We start from the raw sequence: 21,680 nt of genomic DNA on the forward strand, positions 1-21,680 counted from the left end.
CGCTGGAAGAAAGGCTCCCATTTTCGGAATGCTGCTTGCCGATGTATGTCCCCATTTTGGGGACAGAGATCATTGTGATTGCAGCACCTAGCTGACATAACCCCGGTATCCCCGTGTTCGTCTGGCGGTCCAGTACAAGTTAAAAGTGGTCTCTGTGGCGGATTCGCTGTGAGATCACTTTTATCCCCCCCGTCTTGATCCAGTGCCCTCGGCTGCTTACCGGAGCCGTCGGCAGCAGTGGAGGGACTCATGTCTGTCCCCTGGGCTGAAATGGAGATGAGTGAGGTGAATATGGCCCCCACCCGTCTCCATGACACTGCAGGGTGGAAGCAAAGTCAAAATGTCACTTCTGCCCCTAGCGCTTAAATGGTCGTTTTTTATTGAATTTTTTTTTAAATGACAATTTATTTATTTATTTATTTTTTTTATTGCATTTTAGTGTAAATATGAGAGCTGAGGTCTTTTTGACCCCAGATCTCATATTTAAGAGGTCCTATCATGCTTTTATTTATTTTTTTGTTTACATGCCTTGTAATAGGAATAAAAGTGACCTTTTTTTTTTTTTTTTAACAAAACAGTGTAAAATAAGAAAGGAAAAAATATTTTGAAGGCGTCCCGTCCCACCGAGCTCGCGTGCAGAAGCAAACGCATACGCGAGTAGCCCCCGCACAAAAAAAACAGTGTTCAAACCACACATGTGAGGTATCGCCGCGATCGTTAGAGCGAGAGCAATAATTCTAGCCCTAGACCTCCTCTGCAATTCAAAATATGCAACCAGTAGAGTTTTTTTTAAATGTGGCCTATGGAGATTTTTAAGGGTAAAAATTTGTCTCCATTTCACGAGAGGGATCAATTTTGAAGCATTACATGTTGGATATCAATTTACTCAGCGTAACATCATCTTTCACAATATAAAAAAAAATGGCCTAACTTTACTGTTGTCTTACACTTTTTTGGATTAAAAAAAAAATATTTAAAAAAAAAAAAAGTGCACTTGTAAGACCGCTGCACAAATACGGTGGGACAAAGTATTACGACGACTGCCATTTTATTCTCTTGGATGTTAGAAAAAAAAAAGTATAATGTTTGGGGCTTCTAAGTAATTTTCTAGCAAAAAAAAACAGTTTTTAACTTGTAAACACCTCATTTAAAAAAGAGGCCCGGTCTTAAAGTGGTTAACACCGCCTGCCGGCAGTGCTCGTCCTCAATCATTTTCCACTCGCAAAATGCATGTAGGTGAGTGGAAAATTTGAGGGCTGTCCTATACCCAAATGTTTTGCCTTTCATTTCTATTTTAAACGGAAACGTTTTTTACAAGGTGATCATTTACAATCCCTTAAACCTAGAAATGTGACAACAGTACTGTAGTGCAGACAGCTTGTGCTCCCAGGTTCTCATGTTAGTCTTTAAATCAATCCCTGTTGTTCACTTGGCAAGTTTATTGGAAATATGTCTATCTTGTAAAAGTTTGTGTATGTCTTTAGGCAAAAACTGCAGAAATGCATGCATTACTCTAATTGGTCACCTGTAAAGTTTGTCTTTTTTTTAAAAATGTTCGGAGTGTCTGGCTCATAAGTATTACATCACTATGTATCGCTCCATCTTTATTTTTTTATCAGAAACAGTACCCCATCTCAACTTAGAGAGACTGCGTTCACAGAAAAAGATGCTTGGGATGAGGATGAGGATGATGATGATGCTGACGCTGGATATACATGTATTAGTGAGTGCTACAGGGGAAATACAGCCTTGGATCAACAACTTAAAGAAGAGCTCCAGAGTAAAAAAAACAATTCCACATACGCTGAAATGCAGGTGATTAATTTTAGAACATTTATTCCCATCATAAAATATACTCGTTATGAAATAACTACTCATTCACCACTGGACAAGGAATCGTGTACTTGTTTGTAAATTAAATATTTGATATTTATGAAACGGTGCAGCCTAGTGCTCTGTGACTGCTGCCCCTGGAGTGAAAGCCAGAAAACCCAGTAAAATTACTGAACAATATGCAGTGCTAGAAAATATTCTCATTGTGCCGTTTTTGGTTTCAAATGTATTTATTTTCTTTCTTTCTTTTTTTTTTTGCCAAGCCAAAGCTTTTTGTTTTAGATGGAGTGGAAAAACATTAGCGCCCCCTTTGTGTTTTAACTGCTATCCAGGACTTTGGCTCTGTTGGAGAAATGTTTCCTCATTTGCTCTCCCAGTGACAGCAGTTTAACTTGACAGACCATGAGAGAGAATCGGCAACAGACCGCAAGAAATAGCTGATGGGGGCCCTCTATTATACTAAAAAAATAAAAGCTTCAGTAGCTGCTCAAACAGAAATACAAATGATTTCCTAACTTCTGTCCAGGTATATTTAAATTCAAGGGGGGTCGAGGTGATAAGGTTACCTTTCATCAGGGCTTAAGGCTTCGTTTACACCATGGTGCAGAGAGGTCAGTTTTTCTGCATGCGTTCTGCAAGAGCACAAAAAGAAAAAAAGTTTGCTCTCTATGTGCCCTGTTCACACCACAACACTGGTATCACGTGCAGATTTTTTTCTACAGGGGGGGAAAAAAAAGAAGAAAAACGCTGGTTGGAAGCTAAACAGTGTGGACCTTAAGTGGAGAGTGAACAAATCTTGCTTTTTGACTGCTGGTGATTGCTGGGTTGCATTTTTAGGTTCTTTTTGGGGCTTTTCCTTGTAGTTTTTTAACACCTTTTTTTCTGAAACTTTTGAAACAGCTTTTTTTTTTTTCTTTGCTTCCTTCAGCCTACTAATTAAGGGGAATGGTGAATTGGTCACAGGTGCTTGAGGCCTATATAACCTTGTGTAGAACTCATTGTGAGCCTGCTCATCTTTGAGTCTGCTGGAACTCTGTCCAAGTGGAATTGGTCTAAGTGGTGAGTTAAAAACCAGAGTTGAAAACGGGAGGTTACAACAGGGGTCATAGTACCTGAGTGTTGTCTGAGTAGTGTGTATGGATCGTTAGTACTTGTGTATTGTGAGTGCACGTAGGTCTGCGGGTACCTGTGTCTTGTCTTGAGTATTTGTGTCAGGAAGCTAGTTGTTAGCTAATTTGGACAGGGTATAATCTCCTATCCTCGTTAAATTGAAGAGGTACGATGCCCGGTGGGTGTGGAGAGGCAACTTGTTCTACATATTGCGGCATGTATGCGTTCCTTGATCATCCAATTGAGGGTGAATACTGCTGTGCAAAATGTAAGCGCATTGTTTCCCTGGAAGGGAGGTGGGTGGAGACAGAGGTGCAAGCACTAGTAAAGAGTAGATGGGTGACAGTCAGGAAGGGTAGAGGGGCAAGTGCCAAGGAGGCCGGTCCAGGGCTGGAGTATCCCAATAAGTACGCTCCATTGAGTGACATTGGTGAGCCCAGTCAGGGAACAGCACTGCTGAAGCTGAGGGACTCTCCTAGCTGCCTGGGGAAGAACTCCTGCAGTGGGGGGGGGGGGGGGGTGAAGGGAAAGGAAAGACAGATTTTGGTGGTAGGGGACTTAACTCTTAGAACAGAGATGCCAATCTGTAACAAAGATCTGAAGCGTCAAACAGTATGTTGTCTACCAGGCACTCGGGTTTAGCACATCACGGATCTGGTGGACCTCCAAGGTAGTATACTCAAGAATACTACTGCTACATCGAGCCACACCAGAAAGGCTGAGGGAGAATAGGGAAGTAAACAAGTGGCTGAAGAGCTGGTGTAGTAAGGAGGGATTTGGGTTCCTGGAGGACTGGGCCGTCTTCTTAGTCGATAACGGTACTATAGAAGGGACGGACTGCACCTAAATGAGGAGGGTGCAGATCAGCTGAGAATGAAGATGGCCGATAAGTTAGAGGGGTTTTTAAACTAGGCGATGGGGGGGGGGGAGGGTGCAGAGAGGTAGAGATAGTCAGCATGGAACGTATTCCAGAGGGTAGTATTGGGGGCCTTAGCGGTAGGTTGACCAAAGCACATAAACCCAAGGTAAGTATAGTAGCAAGTCCTAGTTGCAAACTCGGAACACCCAATAAGAGGATAATATGCTACCCATCTAAACTACATGCCATTTTCACCAATGCCAGGAGCCTGGCGGACAAGATGGGTGAACTAGAGATACTACCCTGTTTCCCTGAAAATAAGACCTAGCGTGATTGGCGGTGATGGCTGCAATATAAGCCCTACCCCCCCAAATAAGCCCCACCCTGTTTCCACGAAAATAAGCCCTACCCTGAAAATAAGACCTACGAGGACTTTAACTAGGGCTTATTTGGGGGGTAGCGATCATCATCAGGGATATTGCAGCCATCACTGACAATCACACTAGGTCTTATTTTCGGGGAAACAGGGTATTGTACGAGGAGGATTTGGATTTTGTGGGAATTTCAGAGACTTGGTTCAACATTCAATGGTATACCCTTCATCGCAAGGATAGAGAGGGTAAAAAGGGGAGGGGTATGCCTCTATATATCAAGAATAATGTACAAGTGAATGTGAGAGATGACATCACTAAGGGTGCTAGGGAGGAGGTGGAATCCTTATGGTTAGAGCTCCAAAGGGATGAAGCTAAGGGGAAAATAATACTGGGAGTATGCTATAGGCCCCCTAACCTGAAGGAGGAAGGGGATTCTGATCTGCTATCAGAATTTTGATTAGCAGCAAGGAGGGGAAGTGTTATCATAATGGGGGATTTTAATTATCCAGACATAGACTGGGCAGAGGGAACCACGCATTCATCTAAGGCTCGCTAGTTCCTAAATGTCTTGCAGGACAATTTTATGGGTCAGATGGTAGATGCACTAACTAGAAATAAAGTGTTATTGGATCTACTGTTTACCAACAATACAGACTTGATCACAGATGTGGAAATACGGGGTGATTTGGGGAACATCGACCACAGGTCAATTGGCTTCTGTATAAATCACACAAATGGGAAACATAAGTGGAATACAAAGACCCCGAATTTCAATGGAGCTAACTTCCCAAACTACAAACCTTACTAGAAGGCATAAATTGGGATAAAATCTTGGGAACAAAGAACACAGAGGAGAGATGGGTTTGCTTTAAGAGAATATTAAATAAGGGCATTAGCCAATGCATCCCATTGGGTAATAAATTTAAGAGTGAACAAAAGTCCTGGGTGGCTTAACTCCAATGTAAAAATGCATATAAAAGCAAAGGAGAAGGCCTTCAGAAAAATACAAGGTTGAGGGATCATCGTCATCAGCATTCAGACATTATAAAGAATGTAACAAAAAAAGTAAGGGTGCAATAAGGACGGCTAAGATAGAACATGGAAGACACATAGCGGAGGAGAGCAAAAAAAATCCCAAGAAATACTTGAACTATGTAAATAGTGAAAAAGGAGGACAGACCATATTGGCCCCATAAAGAATGAGGAAGGACATCTGGTTACAAAGGATGTGGAGACGGCGAAGGTATTGAATTTGTTTTTCTCCTCAGCCTTCACAAGGGAATTGGGGGGGCTTCAGTAAACAAAACTGCAGTGTTTATCCTCATGACACATCACAGGAAGCACCACCATGGTTAACAGAGGGCAGAATTAAAATTGGACTTGGGAAACTTAACATTAATAAATCACCGGCACCAGATTGCTTGCACCTGAGGGTTTTTGGGGAACTCAGTCAAGTAATTGCCAGACCATTGTTCCTAATTTTTACTGACAGTCTACTGACTGGAATGGTACTAGCTGATTGGAGAAAAGCCAATGTAGCACCAATATTTAAAAAGGTCCCAAAATACATCCCTGGGAATTACAGACCAGTTAGCCTAACATCAATAGTATGTAAACTCTTGGAGGGGATGATAAGGGACTATATACAAGATTTTAGTAATGAGAACTGTATCATTAGCAGTAATCTGCATGGATTCATGAAGAATCGTTCTTGCCAAACCAATCTACATCTACTAACCTTCTATGAGGAGGTGAGTTGCCAGCTAGATAAAGGAAGGCCTGTAGATGTGGTGTATCTGGATTTTGCAAAAGGATTTGACAGAGTTCCCCATAAACGTTTACTGTACAAAATAAGGTCCCTTGGCATGGACCATAAGGTGAGTATAGGGATTGAAAACTGGCTACAAGGGCGAGTTCAGAGAATGGTGATAAATGGGGAGTACTTGGAATGGTCAGGGGTGGGTAGTGAGGTTCCCCCAGGGTTCTGTGCTGGGACCAATCCTATTTAATTCATAAACGACTTGGAGGATGGGGTAATTTGCGGACGATACTAAGCTAAGCAGGGCAATGACTTCTCCGCAGGATGTGGAAACCTTTAAGAACATCTGAACAAATGAATGGGTTGGGCAACTACATGGCAAATGAGGTTTAATGTAGAAAAATGTAAAGTTATGCATTTGGGTGGCAAAAATAGGAATGCAGTCTGTACACTGAGGGGAGAACCTGTGGGGGTCCTAGTAGTTGAAAGGCTCAACAATGGCATGCAATGCCAGGCTGCTGCTGACAAAGCAAACAGAATATTGGCATACATTAAAAAGGGGATCAACTCCAGAGATAAAACGATGATTTTCCCTCTCTAGAAGACTCTGGTCCGGCCACACCTGGAATATGCTGTCCAGTTCTGGGCACCAGTCGTCAGGAAGGATGTACTGGAAAGGGACGAAAAATAATAAATTAAAAATAAAGGCTATAAGCAGACGGGGAAGCTTTACCCCAGGGGCCATGAAACAGAAAATACAGAAGGTAAGAGGTGGAGACCACTGCAAATAGATAAAACCTGTTTTAAGTCTTGTAAGGTATAGATGATTGTAACATACCCCTGAGACCATCAGAGTGGAGTTCCCTGCATAAAGCTCATTTTAGAGACTGTACAGTCAGGGCTTCCAACTAGGAGAGGCTGAACCTAGCTGGGGCGAAGCAGTAAGGGGGTTCCAAGCTTTAACTGGTCGGTCCACACGTGAGGGGAAAAAAAGAATACAGTGGTGGACTCTTCTTCAAATCTTATAGCTAACCAGGCCTATCAGGTTGTGGAGGCGGAATCACAACCCAATGTGTGTGTGCTGCCATGATGCGTCAAGAAATTAAATTTATACCAGCTCCTTCCTCCGGTCTCCATCCTGACAGATCTGGGACAGGGACTACAGAAGGAGGACACATAAAATACAGCGGAGGACATGGGGCGGGACCGGAGGAGGATACAACTCATTATGTTGAGTTCAAGTATTATTAAAATGTAGACCTTTCAGTTTATTAAATTTTTTATCTTATTTAATCACTTACTGCCCATCCACAGTACTTTTATTGTGGATGGGTAGCACGACCAGGCTCAGCAACATAAATATGCTTTGCTTGGCACGTGTACTGGCATACAGCTCCCATAAATGCGGTGTCCACAGTACACAGGGGATTACAGTTCCTGGCTGCATTAAACGATTCAAATATCAACAAAGCTGTCAATTTCACACAGAACAGCTGTGATTCCTGTAGAGCGGGGTTCGGGAACCCGCCGATCGCAGGCTACCTGTTGACTCGGTCCTTACTCCACAGCGGCGCATGCGCACGCTCACCCAAAACCCAAATCCAGGCTGCAGAGGCCTTGCATACATATAAAGGTGAACAGTAAGTCCTGCGCAAATCTGTCAAAAGTCCTATATAAAGTGCTAAGTGCTAATAAAATATAAATGAATATAAACCCAAAACTTAAAATATATAGAAAGCCGGCAAAATACAGAAGTCCATATGGTGGATATCAACGTATAATTCACTGGCACCAGTAGTGAAAACGCAGGTAAAAGCAGTATTATACAATCCAGGGGTTAAAGGCTCTCAGAATTCTCACCTCCAAGTGTAAAAAAATAGGCACATCAAACCAGGCAGACCACCTCCACTTTCGTTCCCAGCCACCAGGGGGTCCTCAGCTACAGCCAACTAGGAACCAGTGATCTCCACACTGGGCCACAAGGGGGCCATATAATGCATGTAGACTGTACTGTTGTTACGAGGAAGGTATCCACAGGGGTGTGCAGCTCAAAAAATTATAAACATGGAGAGAGAGGGAAGGCTCTGATAGTGTATTAATCAAAATATTGAAGTTTAATTAAAAGAAAATGATAAAATCGGACTCTCACATTTAAACAAAAAGAACAGCACAAGAAGCAAAATGGTGTTTTGGCGTTTTCCGCCAGTCCTACTTCACTTCCGGTACGGCATACCTATAACCGCGGGGTGGGGAAAGCTTCCGGAATAGCTTGCACAGGTCGGGCTCTTCTCTGAATACATGCCCGAGCGATTCACGCCACTCGCCAATGGGCCTCCTTCACTGATCCAAGGGAAGGTGCAAGAGGTGGCAGGGATCAGAGTCACTGGACCTTCCCTGTGCCACTCTGCATATAAAACTTCTTTAAACTCCAGCCCTAATGACAGCCCCATTACTATACACTCCAGACCATGGTACCTGGGCCAATCACAACATCCTGTACCATGTGATTTAGCTGTAGCTAATCACAGCATGTGAACAATAAGCCCAGCTGTTATAAATTTATTCCATTTGTGACTATGATGACACTGAAATTATCTGAAAGTATGTAAAAGAAATGTTTTAGAAAATTGAATATTTATTTAGTTTTTTAACGTAATGTCACCAGTCAGTATCCCTGATCACTGCCACACTAGTCATATGTGAACAAAAATTATAACTTAAAAAAAAAACTGGCCATGCCTCTTACTAGATACCTGTGTACTTTACAAAAAGGGGCATGTTTTGGCATTTTAGGGCCTCAAGAAATGTGGCCTTCTGTACATCAGAACTGATTATTTTTCAAAAATACTGTATGTCCTTTGTTCATATTTTTATGACTGGGGTTTAAAACCATTTTAAATGCCCTTTTGGGAAGACCATCCATGAGAGCCAGCTATAAGGAGGATTATCTGCACTCATCCAAAAATCAGTATTATGATTTTTTTAATGCAAAGAACCCTATTTTGTATGAAAAGAACAGTAATGCAATCATCGGATTTATCATAAGTATACCAATGGTATCAGTATTTATACTAAAACCTTTTTTATTATTATTAGTGGAGAGTACCGAAACATAAGAAAATGGGGGGAAAAAAATTGCCTCATATGTCAGTTTACTACTGATAAAGTAACTGTTACTGACCCGTTAATAATTTTCAAAATCTTCAACTGGTGATAGCAACTTTTTCTTTTTTTTTTTTTTTTTTTATGATTTTAATCTCCTAATTTTATTATGTTGCAATAAAAAAATTAACACGTGTTTCAGAAATGTTTACACACCATGTGGTTTGTTTATTTTGTATATCCTCTATTAATTGAACTGTAATGCATGGGTTCAAGGATGACCTTTTTGTGCAAATTTGCAATTCAGCTCAAAATCATTGTTCAGTGCTTAACCCTTTCCCGCCAAGCGTACGCACATCTGCGTACTCGGCTTCCGGGGGTTATACCGGGATGATGCCCGCACCTGCAGGCATCATCCCGGTACCGTTTTTTACAGCAGGCGATTGGCTATCCAGGAAAAAGAGGGGAAAAACTGCGCTACGGGAAAAAGAAGCAAATAGTGTTGAACGGAAGCTGCAATTCAAATATATACCAAAAATATATCAAACAAAAATAGAAAAAAGAAGAACTGCGCTAGCCACAAGATACCCAATGTGATTAGGGTATATGAAAGTATCAGACCCACACTGTGGGTCTTAGTATCTAGTGTGTTAATATTGTGAATTCCCCAAACTCAATATATGTGCATCAAACTCTGTGCATAAACCCCTAAACCATAAAGATAAGAATATAAAGAATATATATTTGCTATTAGGCATAAATGACCTATCGAAAAAATACTAAATCTGCGTTCAGAGACACTCTGTATAATGTCCATACAGTCACATATCAAAAAAATTTGAAAAATTAAATAAAAAATAAACATAAAAAATAAATGTCCATATAGTGAATGAACACCAGTGAAACAAAAATTTCAAATGAGGTACGGCAATAAAGAAAAGTTCCAAACGACTGAATTGCAAATGCACGGATTGAAAATCTTCTCCAAAGACGTGGTGTGCTTATCCCATCACCGAAATAAATGAATCAGCTCCTTACCAGATCCAGACGACCCCCTGTTACAGAGGGTCACCACAAGCAGTAGTAGTCAAAAGGGTGTCCGGATAGCGCCTCCTCCTCAGATGGTCACGAATCTTCCACACGATGGGGTTATGGCTGTTACTCACTCCCAACACGACGTGGTGTCACATAAGGGAAAACATAGGCTCCAGGGGTATAGTTGTTGCTTAGGAAGGAGTGAGAAGAGAATGACAGGCCTGTCATTCTCTTCTCACTCCTTCCTAAGCAACAACTATACCCCTGGAGCCTATGTTTTCCCTTATGTGACACCACGTCGTGTTGGGAGTGAGTAACAGCCATAACCCCATCGTGTGGAAGATTCGTGACCATCTGAGGAGGAGGCGCTATCCGGACACCCTTTTGACTACTACTGCTTGTGGTGACCCTCTGTAACGGGGGGTCGTCTGGATCTGGTAAGGAGCTGATTCATTTATTTCGGTGATGGGATAAGCACACCACGTCTTTGGAGAAGATTTTCAATCCGTGCATTTGCAATTCAGTCGTTTGGAACTTTTCTTTATTGCCGTACCTCATTTGAAATTTTTGTTTCACTGGTGTTCATTCACTATATGGACATTTATTTTTTATGTTTATTTTTTATTTAATTTTTCAAATTTTTTTGATATGTGACTGTATGGACATTATACAGAGTGTCTCTGAACGCAGATTTAGTATTTTTTCGATAGGTCATTTATGCCTAATAGCAAATATATATTCTTTATATTCTTATCTTTATGGTTTAGGGGTTTATGCACAGAGTTTGATGCACATATATTGAGTTTGGGGAATTCACAAGATTGGCTATCCAGGCATAACAACCGATGCGGCTAAAAGCCGCTCGGCTGTTATGCCGGAGGAGCGGGAGGGGACGTCCCCCCCTCCCGCCGCCTCTCGCCGCTGTTACCGGTGCTCCCGCTCGATCGGGAGCACCGATTAGAGAACCGTCGGCTCTGGCTGCTGGGGAGGAACTGGAACGAAGCCGTAATCGGCTTCGTTCCAGTCTCCTCATCGTAAACACGGAAGTGACGTCATGACGTCACTTCCCGTTTACTCGGCTGCCAATGGCGCCGGTTTTAAAAAAATATCCGGTATTCAGAATCGCCGTTTTCGGCGATCTGAATACATTGAAGTGTAAAGGAGGGGTGGGGGGTCTTTTAGACCCCCGATCCCTCCATAAAGAGTACCTGTCACCACCTATTACTGTCACAAGGGATGTTTACATTACTTGTGACAGCAATAAAAGTGATCAAATTTTTTTTTTTTTTTTTTTAAACAATTTAGTCATTTAAAAATAAATAAATAAAAAAATAAAAAAAAAATTTTCAAAGCGCCCGCCGTCCCCGCGAGCTCGCGAAGCAAAGAAAACGCATACGGAAGTCGCGCCCGCGTATGTAAACGGTGTTCAAATCACACATGTGAGGTATCGCCGCGATCGTCGGAGCGAGAGCAATAATTCTAGCAGTAGACCTCCTCTGTAACGCTAACCTGGTAACCGTAAAAATTTTTTAAAGCGACGCCTATTGAGATTTTTAGGTACCGTACTTTGTCGTCAATCTACAAGTGCACGCAATTGTAAAGTGTGACATGTTTGGTATCTATTTACTCGGCGTAACATTATCTTTCACATTTCGCAAAAAAATTGGGCTAATTTTACTGTTTTGTTTTTTTTTTATTCATGAAAGTGTCCCTTTTCCCAAAAAGTTGCGTTTAAAACACCACTGCGCAAATACTGTGTGACATAAAATATTGCAACAATCGCCGTTTTATTCTCTAGAGCCTCTGCTAAAAAAATATATATAATGTTTGGGGGTTCCAAGTAATTTTCTAGCAAAAAATATGGATTTTAACTTGTAAACACCAAATTCCAAAAATAGGCTTAGTCATGAAAGGGTTAAAGTGGACCTCCTCTTAAAAAAAAAAAAAAAAAAAAATATATATATTTTTTGTATTTATTAAAACTCAGCAGCCACAAAAACTGTAGCTGCTGACTTAATAAACGCACACTCGACTGAACCCTCAGGCCTCTCCCCAGCACCAGCATTACAAGTGTGGGCACCCGGCTGACAGCTAGTGGATTCAGTCAGGTGCGCATTCACGAGTCGTGTTGCGCCTCCACAATGGTCGGGCAATCTTTGGGGACCTGTGACGTGTCGCAGAAGGATTGCAGGGAGGGAGGGGGGAGAGGAGAACTTCTGCTCAAGTTGCCTAGGCAGCCCAAGCAGAAGTGGGAGCGGGGTACCTGTTAAAACTTTACATGCCAAATGTGGCATAGAAAGGGTTGAGGAATGCCTAAAGCAGAACTTCTGCTTTTGGGTGGAACTCCGCTTTAATGTGCTGTGAAATATACTTGCTTGTATCATTTGTTTATTTGTGTGATAACTTATATACCTTGCACTATCTTTTACTGATTTTGTTTTGCTTTGTATTTCTAGCGGTTCCGTGAAAGGTTACCTTCGTACACTATGAGAGAGGTAAGCAAATTCGATTAAATATATATTTTTTGCTCTATAGTTCTGCTAATGGAAATATTATAACAAAATTGCCATACAGGGAATCTGATGCTCGATAGTGCAGTGTTCAGCGCAACATATTGGACCACGGGAGAGTCAGGTTGAGTGGGGACAGCCTGTAACGTTGCTGGTTGGCGCTGGAACTCATGGGCAATGGTCACCAGAGTACAATGTATTTGAGGACCTTGCTAGCAGGGCACTTTACAGGTTCAGCACAATGATCCCCCTGGAGGGGGTAGTAGAGACCCTGAAGTTCTTTGAGGCAGAGGTTAAGATTTGGCCTTTTGGCCCTACAGCATAGTGTGCTGCGTGCCCCTGTGGTGAAGCATATGACAGCTTTTTCCCCTATGTGTTCCCAGTGCAATTCTACATGCAGAGCAATACACCGCAGTAGCAGTGATTAAAAAGAATGGACTGGTGGTGTGATGTCGTTGCACGTCTGCCCATGGACAATGCCATTTTGCTGTTCCACTGGCATCGTAACGTGTGATCACATCACAACTCCGGGGGTTCAGCTGCTGTCAGGCACAGTCCATGTACAGCTGCAATACCCATCAGCGTTGGGGCACTGTAGGTATTATTGGGGGTGATTTGGCAATTAGGTTTCTGGCTTGGGTTGACACTTATATTAGCTGGGTAGCTGCTCCCTTATAGGCCTTATGCAGGGAGATAGGTTGGATTGGCTCCTAAATTTCTCTGTTGGGTAGGGAGGACTCTCTGTACATTTCTCCCTGCAATAGCTCCCCTAAGGGTCAGATTAGCTCCGAAATCCTTCCCTTTTCTGGTATTTTCTTATTGTACATCACGGGACACAGAACCGTAGTAGTTACTATGTGGGTTATAAGTTATAAGCCGGGGAGGGTGGGGGGTAGGGGCTTGGCACGGTGTTGGAGTCCTTCAACGCCCAGTGCGGGAAGAAGTTTTTTAATAGACACCATTGTTGCAGGCTGTGGAGGGACACGAGCAAAGGTGGCATATAAAAGGTTTAGTGACACAGGTATTCCTTTTGACACATTTACTGCTGCATCAGGCTGGGCATTAATTGCAGCAATAGAGCTGAACTGTTTGCTCAAGCAAGTGTATGCGTTCCTTCTGATAGTACCTCTGCTTTGTGCATCGGGCTATGGTCGGAAGGGGGGGTAAAAACACCTCAAAGGGGGCTCCTGTAAGACTTCTACAGTGACACGGAAGCCTAGAACCATCTCAATAAAGATGGCATCCTCGCCTGAGAGTAATATAGTATTCAGAGTGAGCCATCAGGAGGGGCAAGTGTTGCAGCTACATTTAACACTGCAGCCCCTGCATATATTACTAAGGAGTTTTTCCAAGTTCGTCTTTCAGGACAGCCACCTTAGAGAGAGACCCTGGCTCCTCCCCTCTTAGGAAACACTGCCTTCGATTTCATGATTTAAGCCTCGTCCTCCCTCCGTCCCTCAGTTATGGTGTTTCCTCCGGTGGGGAGACACCGCTAAGGAAACTTAACTAAATCGGTTGGCGAGACTGAAGCTATCTGGAGCGGAGCTCTGGCCCCGCTCCGCAGTCCGATCGTCTATGGGACTACTTTCGGCAGTCCGGTCAGCTGGGGAGCTGAATTTTCGTACTGACCACACACTCTAAACTTCGCTTGGGGAAAGCAGGAAGTTTTAGAGGTTCATCCGTTCGTTCACCCAGGAGGGTGCTTCAACAGGATAGGCAGTCCGGTCGGCTGGGGAGCTGGACTCTCTTACTGACCTTTTTACACGCACTCTAAACTTCGCTTGGGGAAAGCAGGAAGTTTGGGGAGGTCCATCCCTTTGTTTCGCCCAGTGGGGCGCTGCAACAAGACGTCCAAGGTCCCCCTGTGTTTGCAGTCGGCTTGGAGCTGGAGGCCGGACTGGATGACGGGCAAAGTCAGTTCCGGTGGGGGCGGACATCTTCGTTGTATCCGCGTCTTCCGGTTCCGGACGCGGCACGTGAAAGGGGACCAAGCGTTCGGCTGGTGCAGCCTCTCTTTATAAAGTTGTACAGACAGCTGTAGGAGGCACGTTCGTACCACTCTTCCTCAACAGGAGAATGTCCGAAGCAGAGGCTTCAAGAGCTCCTGGAGATAACAGCACCAGCCACTCAAAGGTAAGGGGAACCCTGGGGAGGTGTTCCCTTACTCTATAACCTGTAGCTCCACTGGTGTTTTTCCCCCTTGGTAGTCGGGGGAAGGGCAGTGCGTCTGGGATCCTGGTGGTGGTTGATCCTGGGGGGTCCTCTAAGTTGCGCTGGTGTTTCTTTTTCTTTTTAAATCTTATGCTGCTCTCTCTTTTATTTCTGTTTTTCAGAAAGCCACGAGCAAGTCCCCCCATGGTTCTAGGAAGAAGTGTCCTTCATGTAGAGCCTCTATGGGGGATTCCTGGTCCTAGGCACTTTGTAAAGAGTGTATTGAGGGGTTGGTTAGGGAGCAGGCAGCAGAACAGGGTGCAGATCTGGCGGCTTCTGTGAAGGAACTCTCTAGTACTTTCCAGTCCTTCAAAACACTTTTCTCTAGTTTCCAGTGGCCTCAGCCCCAGAGCGCTCCTACACCAGCGCAGCAGAGTGTACCATTTAGCCCAGTGGGTGTTCCTCCCGCAGGTGGAGAGAATCCAGGGGGCTCCAGAGAGGAAGCTGAGGAAGAAGTTGACAGTGTCGGCTCAGACTCCCAAGGGGAATCTGACGATGTGGGGTTGGATGGGGAATCCAATAGAACTTCACGGTATAAGCTTTCCCTGGAGGAAATGGACGAGCTCTTAGGAGCTATTCATACCACTTTAGGCATACAAGAGGAAAAGAAGGCATTGTCACTCCATGATCAGATGTACAAGGGCATGGGGGAACAGAAAAAGCGGGTGTTCCCGGTGCATGACGTCTTGATCGATGCCATCAGGAAGGAATGGCAGGATCCCGAAAGGAAACCTTTCTTTTCTGGGGCATTAAATCAAAGGTTTCCTTTTTCGGAAGAGGAGGCTCTTGTCTGGAATAAATCTTCCAGATTAGATGCTGCTTTTTCCCAGATGTCCAGACACACTGATCTGGCCTTTGAGGACATGGGGGTACTTTCAAACCCTATGGATCGAAGGATAGATTCACTTCTAAAGAAGGCCTGGGATTCATCACAGGGAAATCTTAAGCCGGCCATGGCAGCCACAGTGGTGGCTCGTAATATGGAGTATTGGCTTACCCAGATTAATGCGCACATTGAAGCAGGGACGGCAAAGGAGACTATTCTATCCTCCTTTCCCATGCTGCTTAAGGGGATAGCATACATTGCGGATGCTTCAGCTGAATCCGTGCGAATGTCTGCAAGGTCCTCAGCTCTGACCAAGTCAGCTAGGAGGGCCTTATGGCTGAAGACCTGGCAGGGGGACAATGCGTCCAAAGCAAAGCTCTGTTGGATCCCTTTTACAGGAGACTTGCTGTTTGGGCCAGGTCTTGAAGCAGTGCTAGATCGCACGGCTGATAAGAAAAAGGCCTTTCCCGTTAAGAGCAAATTTGGGGAGCAGTCAAAGAAAAAGACTCATCCTCAGAAAAAATTTGAAGCCCCTAGAACTGATCGGCAGAAGAAAAGTTGGGGGCTCAAGGGCAAGGGGCGCGGGGGGGCAATTTTTCGCCCTCCTGAACAGCCCAAAAAGTCTCAATGACAGGGTCACAGTGGGAGGAAGGTTGGGGGCCTTTCTCCCACAGTGGGAGATGATCACCTCCAGTCAGTTTGTGTTGGGGATCATCAGAAGAGGTTACCGTTTGGAGTTTTCAGAACTCCCCCCTCTGAGACTCCTTGTCACCGAGCTGCCAAAATGTGCAGAAAAATCGTCTGCCCTTCTTTCCTCTCTTCAGGAGTTAGAGGAACAAGAAGTGGTAGTACGGGTCCCAGCAGGAGAGACAGGCAGGGGCTTCTATTCTCACGTTTTTTGTGGTTCGCAAGCCTTCGGGAAAGTTCAGGCTCATCCTGAACCTGAAGCCTCTGAATGTCTCAGTCACCTACAGAAGGTTTCGGATGGATTCAGTTTACTCGGTGAAAGCACTTCTTCCACCAAACTGTTTCATGGCATCGATAGATTTAAAAGATGCATACCGGCATATTCCCATCGCAGAGACCCACCAGCGTTTCCTCAGACTGGCAGTGAGAACCTCGGTAGGGGTGCTACACCTGCAGTTCAAAGTACTTCCCTTCGGGCTATCCTCTTCCCCCCCCCGGATCTTCATCAAAGTGATGGCAGAAGTTCTGGCATTTCTGCGTCTCAGGGGAATCTCGGTGATCGCGTATCTCGACGATCTTCTCCTGTTTGCCCCTTCTCCGACGCAGTTGACTCGAGATTTACAGATAGCAAGAAACCTGTTAGTAAGCCTGGGTTGGCTTCTGAACCTGGAGAAATCCAACTTAAATCCTTCCCAGAGGGTCACCTTCCTGGGGTATGTGTTGGACTCAACAGAACAAAAAGTCTTCCTCCCTTTAGAGAAAATTCAAAAGGTAGACAAGGCACTGTTGTTTCTCCAGGGCAGCCGCCAGATCTCAGTAAGGAAGGTCATGTCGGCATTGGGCTTGCTGACGTCCACGCTCCCAGCGGTTCAGTGGGCGGGATTACATTACCGTCCTCTGCAATTATTTATACTGAAGGTTTGGGACCACAGCCAGGGGTCTCTGGATTCTTTTGGTTTTGGTTCCAAATCAGGTAAAGAGGTCCCTCTGGTGGTGGAGAAAGGGAGCAAATTTGTCCCAAGGCCTAGAGTGGATTTTACCAATATCCAGGGTGGTCACAACCGATGCGAGCAGCTCAGGTTGGGGTGCACACCTAGACTCCCGTTTGATACAGGGTACCTGGGAGAGGAGGGAGTCGAAGAGATCCTCGAATTGGAGGGAGCTGAGGGCAGTAGATCTGGCTCTCAGGACCTTTCAGAGAGAACTCCGGGGGCATCATGTAAAAGTCAGCGGGGCGTTGGGGGTGGACGCACTAGCACAGAGTTGGGGTTTCTCCAGGTGCTATGCTTTCCCCCCTCCCGTGCTGATTCCGGCAGTGTTAAGGAAGTTTCAGGTGGAGAATACTACCCTTATTCTAATCGCACCTCACTGGCCCAGGAGGCCGTGGTTCTCCATTCTGAAGGGCCTGTCTGTAGAACCCCCCTGGATTCTCCCAGTCCTGGAAGATCTCCTTTCTCAGGGTCCAATCTGCTGTCCTCAGGTGGAGCGGTGGAACCTTGCAGCTTGGCTTCTGAGGAGGAATTGCTGAAGGGCAAGGGCTTCTCAGATCGTTTAGTAGCCACTCTCCTAAACTGCAGGAAAAAGGAAACCCAGACCATTTACTTAAAGGTATGGAGGCGGTTCAATAGCTGGTGCTCAGAGAGCTCCTTCAATGTGCGCAGCTCTGTAGCCGTTCTAGAGTTCCTGCAGGCTGGGGCAGATAAAGGTTTAGCCCTTGGAACACTGAAGGGTCAGGTATCCGCTTTAAGCGTGTTTCTAGAAAGGCATCTAGCTTCAAACCCTTGGATAATGAGGTTCTTCAAAGCCCTAAGTAGGCAGAGACCTGTTTCAAATTCCCCCTTCCCAGTTTGGGATCTTTCTTTAGTTTTACAGTTTCTCACAGGAGAACCTTTTGAGCCATTGGAATCTTGCTCATTAAAACTGATCACTCTCAAAACTGTGTTTTTTGGTCACTACAGCAAGGAGAGTGAGTGAACTCGAAGCCCTTTGTTAGGGCACCTTTTTTTCAGGTCTTTCCGGACCGTTTGGTTTTTAAGACGGATCCGGCCTTTTTACCTAAGGTAGCCTCTAGTTTTTATAGAGTCCAGGAGATTGTGCTACCTATTTTCTGTTCAAATCCGGTAAGAGAACAGGAACACATCTTTCATAGATTGGATGTTAGAAGATGTGTCCTTCATTATTTAGATTGCACAAGTCAGTTCAGGAAGTCTGATTCACTTTTTGTGTTATTTTCAGGGGCCAGGAAGGGTTCCAAAGCCTCTAGACGTACGATAGCCAGATGGTTAAGGTTAGCCATTGGGCAGGCTTACGTGGCAGGGCGGTTAGAACCCCCAGTTGGGATTAGAGCACACTCAACCAGGGCAGTGGCAACTTCTCAGGCAGAGTGGGCTGGTGCATCTCCTGAACAGATCTGTAGAGCTGCAACGTGGTCCAGTTTTTCTACGTTCGTGAAACACTATAGACTGGATCTTCTGTCAGCCAAAGACCAAGCCTTTGGTCGTAAAGTGCTGCAAGCAGTGGTCCCACCCTAAGGTAATGTGCTTGCTTATCCTCTCTAAGGTGGCTGTCCTGAAAGACGAATTTGGGGAAAAACGGAGTTACGTACCGGTAACATCCTTTTCCGGGAGTCTTTCAGGACAGCACCGGTTCCCACCCAGGTTTTTGGAGATCATCGGGAACTCATCACATGAGACCGTCGGGTAAGATTAAAAGTTTGTTTGACGTGTTCTTGTTGGCCGGAGGTACTCTGGAAGAACTGAGGGACGGAGGGAGGAGGAGGCTTAAATCATGAAATTGAAGGCAGTGTTTCCTAAGAGGGGAGGAGCCAGGGTCTCTCTCTAAGGTGGCTGTCCTGAAAGACTCCCGGAAAAGGATGTTACCGGTACGTAACTCCGTTTTTTTTTTTTTTTTTCTCCAACCATTTTAAAGTGGAAGTAAACCCATTAAATTAACAGTTTCAAAAAACAGTCACATTCTCGGCATGCCAGAAATGTAACTCAAATTGGTTGTGCTCTCAACCAAACTGTTAAACCATCCAATGGCTGGTGTCATAACTGATCACATGTGCAACAACATGGCAGTTGAAGATTAAACAGAGATCAAGATGGCAGCTTCCTTGGCTGAAAATGATAGGAGGGTTTACTTCCACTTTAAAGAATCAATTTTCTCTTTGCTCCAAACTTAATCGCATCCCAGAATGGGACTAAGCATAACAGGTCCCCGTCCATCGCTCAGGACCCTAATGCTGAGGAATAAGGGGCAAGAGATGACGATTGGTACAGTCTCTCACTGAATTGGTCCGCTCCACATTTTTACTGCCAATAAGCGCAGTCAATCGATGAGCCCATTTCTGCTGTGGGTTCACTAAAGCCTCCTCAATCTGTTCATGTTTTTCCATTCATGTCTAAAAAAGCTTGTGTACTCTGTGTGGGAGCACCCAGATAGTTTTTTTTTTTTTTTTTCCTCCAAAAAAGTTTTTCAATACTTAGTTCTATAAGAAATGGGGATTTCCAGCAGTTGACACTGCTATATCCTCTGTAACCAAAAACCTGACTTGTCCAGTAGACAATGCTCATATACTAAAGGATCCAACAGATAAGTTGGAATTCCTTTTTTAAAAGCTATTTTTTCACTTGCAGGTTCAGCCTGCATTGCAAGCGATCAGAGTATCTCAGTCCTTAAAGGACCAGTTTCTGGAGGTACTCAAGGTTATTCCTGATCGGCAGGCCCAAGATTTGGCCGGGATATCAGAAGCATTGTGTTTTACAGTAGACGCTATGATAGATTCTATTCTCCAGGCCTCATGGCTCATGCTAGGGTTGGAAAATGTGTGTATAATCCTATGGTTGAAAAGTTGGTCAGCCAAAGTACCATGCAAAAAGCTCTTGGCCAGTTTCCCATTTCACAATGAGCGGTTATTTGGAGACGATCTAGATAGGTATATCCAAAGATTTTTTTCATGGGAAAAGTTCCCTTTTACCGGTTAAAAAGAAGTTGAGCATTTTTTCTTTAAAACCTTTTCTCTGCTGCCAGGGGCATCGGCCTCCAGGCAGTCATGACGGCCTTCTCCCTCAGGTTCAAGAGGTAAACCTTAGGGTCAGTCCCAGGGCCAAAAGAGGACCCGGGGGAGGAAACCCACAAAAATTGTATCTTTATGAAGGGGCTCCCCTGCTCGCTCGAGTGGGGAGAAGGCTTCTACAGTTTTCAAAGGTCTGGCAGGAACAATGTCAAGACAGATGGGTGGCTTCCTCAATTTTCTTTAGGTTACAAACTAGATTTCCGAGAGTTCCCTTCTCCTCGTTTTTTCTCAGACGTTCCCAGAGATCCAGTGAAAAGTCTCTTTCTAGCTTTGGATCATCTCTTGGCTCAAAGAGTAATATTGGTGGTCTCCTTGGAAGAGCAAGGATTAGGGTTTGTATTCAAACCTTTTCACGGTTCCAAAACCAAACACAGATGTCAGACCCATTTTAGAACTCAAAGATCAAAGCTGGTTTTTGAAGCATTGACTCCGTTTTTTTTTGCATGGAGTCAATCCGATCAGTAGTCTCCATCCTACAAGGGGGAGAACTTCTGGCGTAAATCGACATTAAGGATGCTTTTCTCCATGTGCCGTTTTTCCCCGCTCACAAGAAATTTCTACAATTCGAGGTAGAAAATCTTAATTTTCAGTTTGTAGCTCTACCTTCGTTCTAGCTACTGCACCTCAAATGTTTACAAAGGTCCTGGCTCCTCCTGTAGCCAGGTTAAGGGCTCAAGGTATAGTGATACTAGCCTACTTAGACACTTGATAGATCAATCGGTAGCCTGCTTAAAACCAAAGTTTGGTCACCACAGTCAGCTATCTGGAATACCTAGGTTGGATTCCCAACCTAGAAAAATCCTCCTTAAAACCATCAAGGAGATTGCAGTACTTGGGGCTGATCATAGATACAGCTCAGAAGAGGGTGTTTTTGCCCCAGTAGAAGGATCAGTTCCATAAAGGAACTGATTTAGTTGATCAAAACAAAGAAGAATCCTTCTTTCTTTTCTTACATCAGAGGACACAGAGCCATAGTAACTGTGGGTTATATCGGCGTATCAGGTGCTGGACACTGGCACGCCCCTTAAGGCGGGAACTTCCCCCATATAACCCCTCCCATTACTGGGAGTCCTTCGTTTTTTTTTGCCAGTGTCTAAGGCAAGGGTCTCAAACTTGCGGCCCTCCAGCTGTTGGGAAACTACAAGTCCCATGAGGCATTGCAGGGCTGACAGTTACAAGCATTACTCCCACAGGCAAAGGCATGATGGGACTTGCAGTTTCATAACAGCTGGAGGGCCACCAGTTTGAGACCCCTGGTGTAAGGTGTTGGGCACATGTAAGGATGTGTTGTACTGA

The 21,680-nt window shown here is 44.5% G+C and overlaps 1 protein-coding gene across 1 annotated transcript in view; it reads left to right on the plus strand.

Annotated features, from left to right (window-relative positions):
- DHX36 (DEAH-box helicase 36) overlaps positions 1-21,680 on the plus strand; it is a 154,060-nt gene that overhangs the window by 19,143 nt on the left and 113,237 nt on the right. Inside the window, exons 3-4 of the mRNA XM_077488121.1 lie at positions 1,620-1,815; positions 12,529-12,567. Of these exons, the coding sequence (XP_077344247.1) occupies positions 1,620-1,815; positions 12,529-12,567 (235 nt within the window). The remainder of the gene's footprint in view (positions 1-1,619; positions 1,816-12,528; positions 12,568-21,680) is intronic.

The sequence above is a fragment of the Lithobates pipiens genome, unplaced genomic scaffold (genome assembly GCF_037356315.1).
Source record: "Lithobates pipiens isolate NorthernLeopardFrog02 unplaced genomic scaffold, aLitPip1_a1.2 Scaffold_18, whole genome shotgun sequence".
NCBI lineage: Eukaryota > Metazoa > Chordata > Amphibia > Anura > Ranidae > Lithobates > Lithobates pipiens.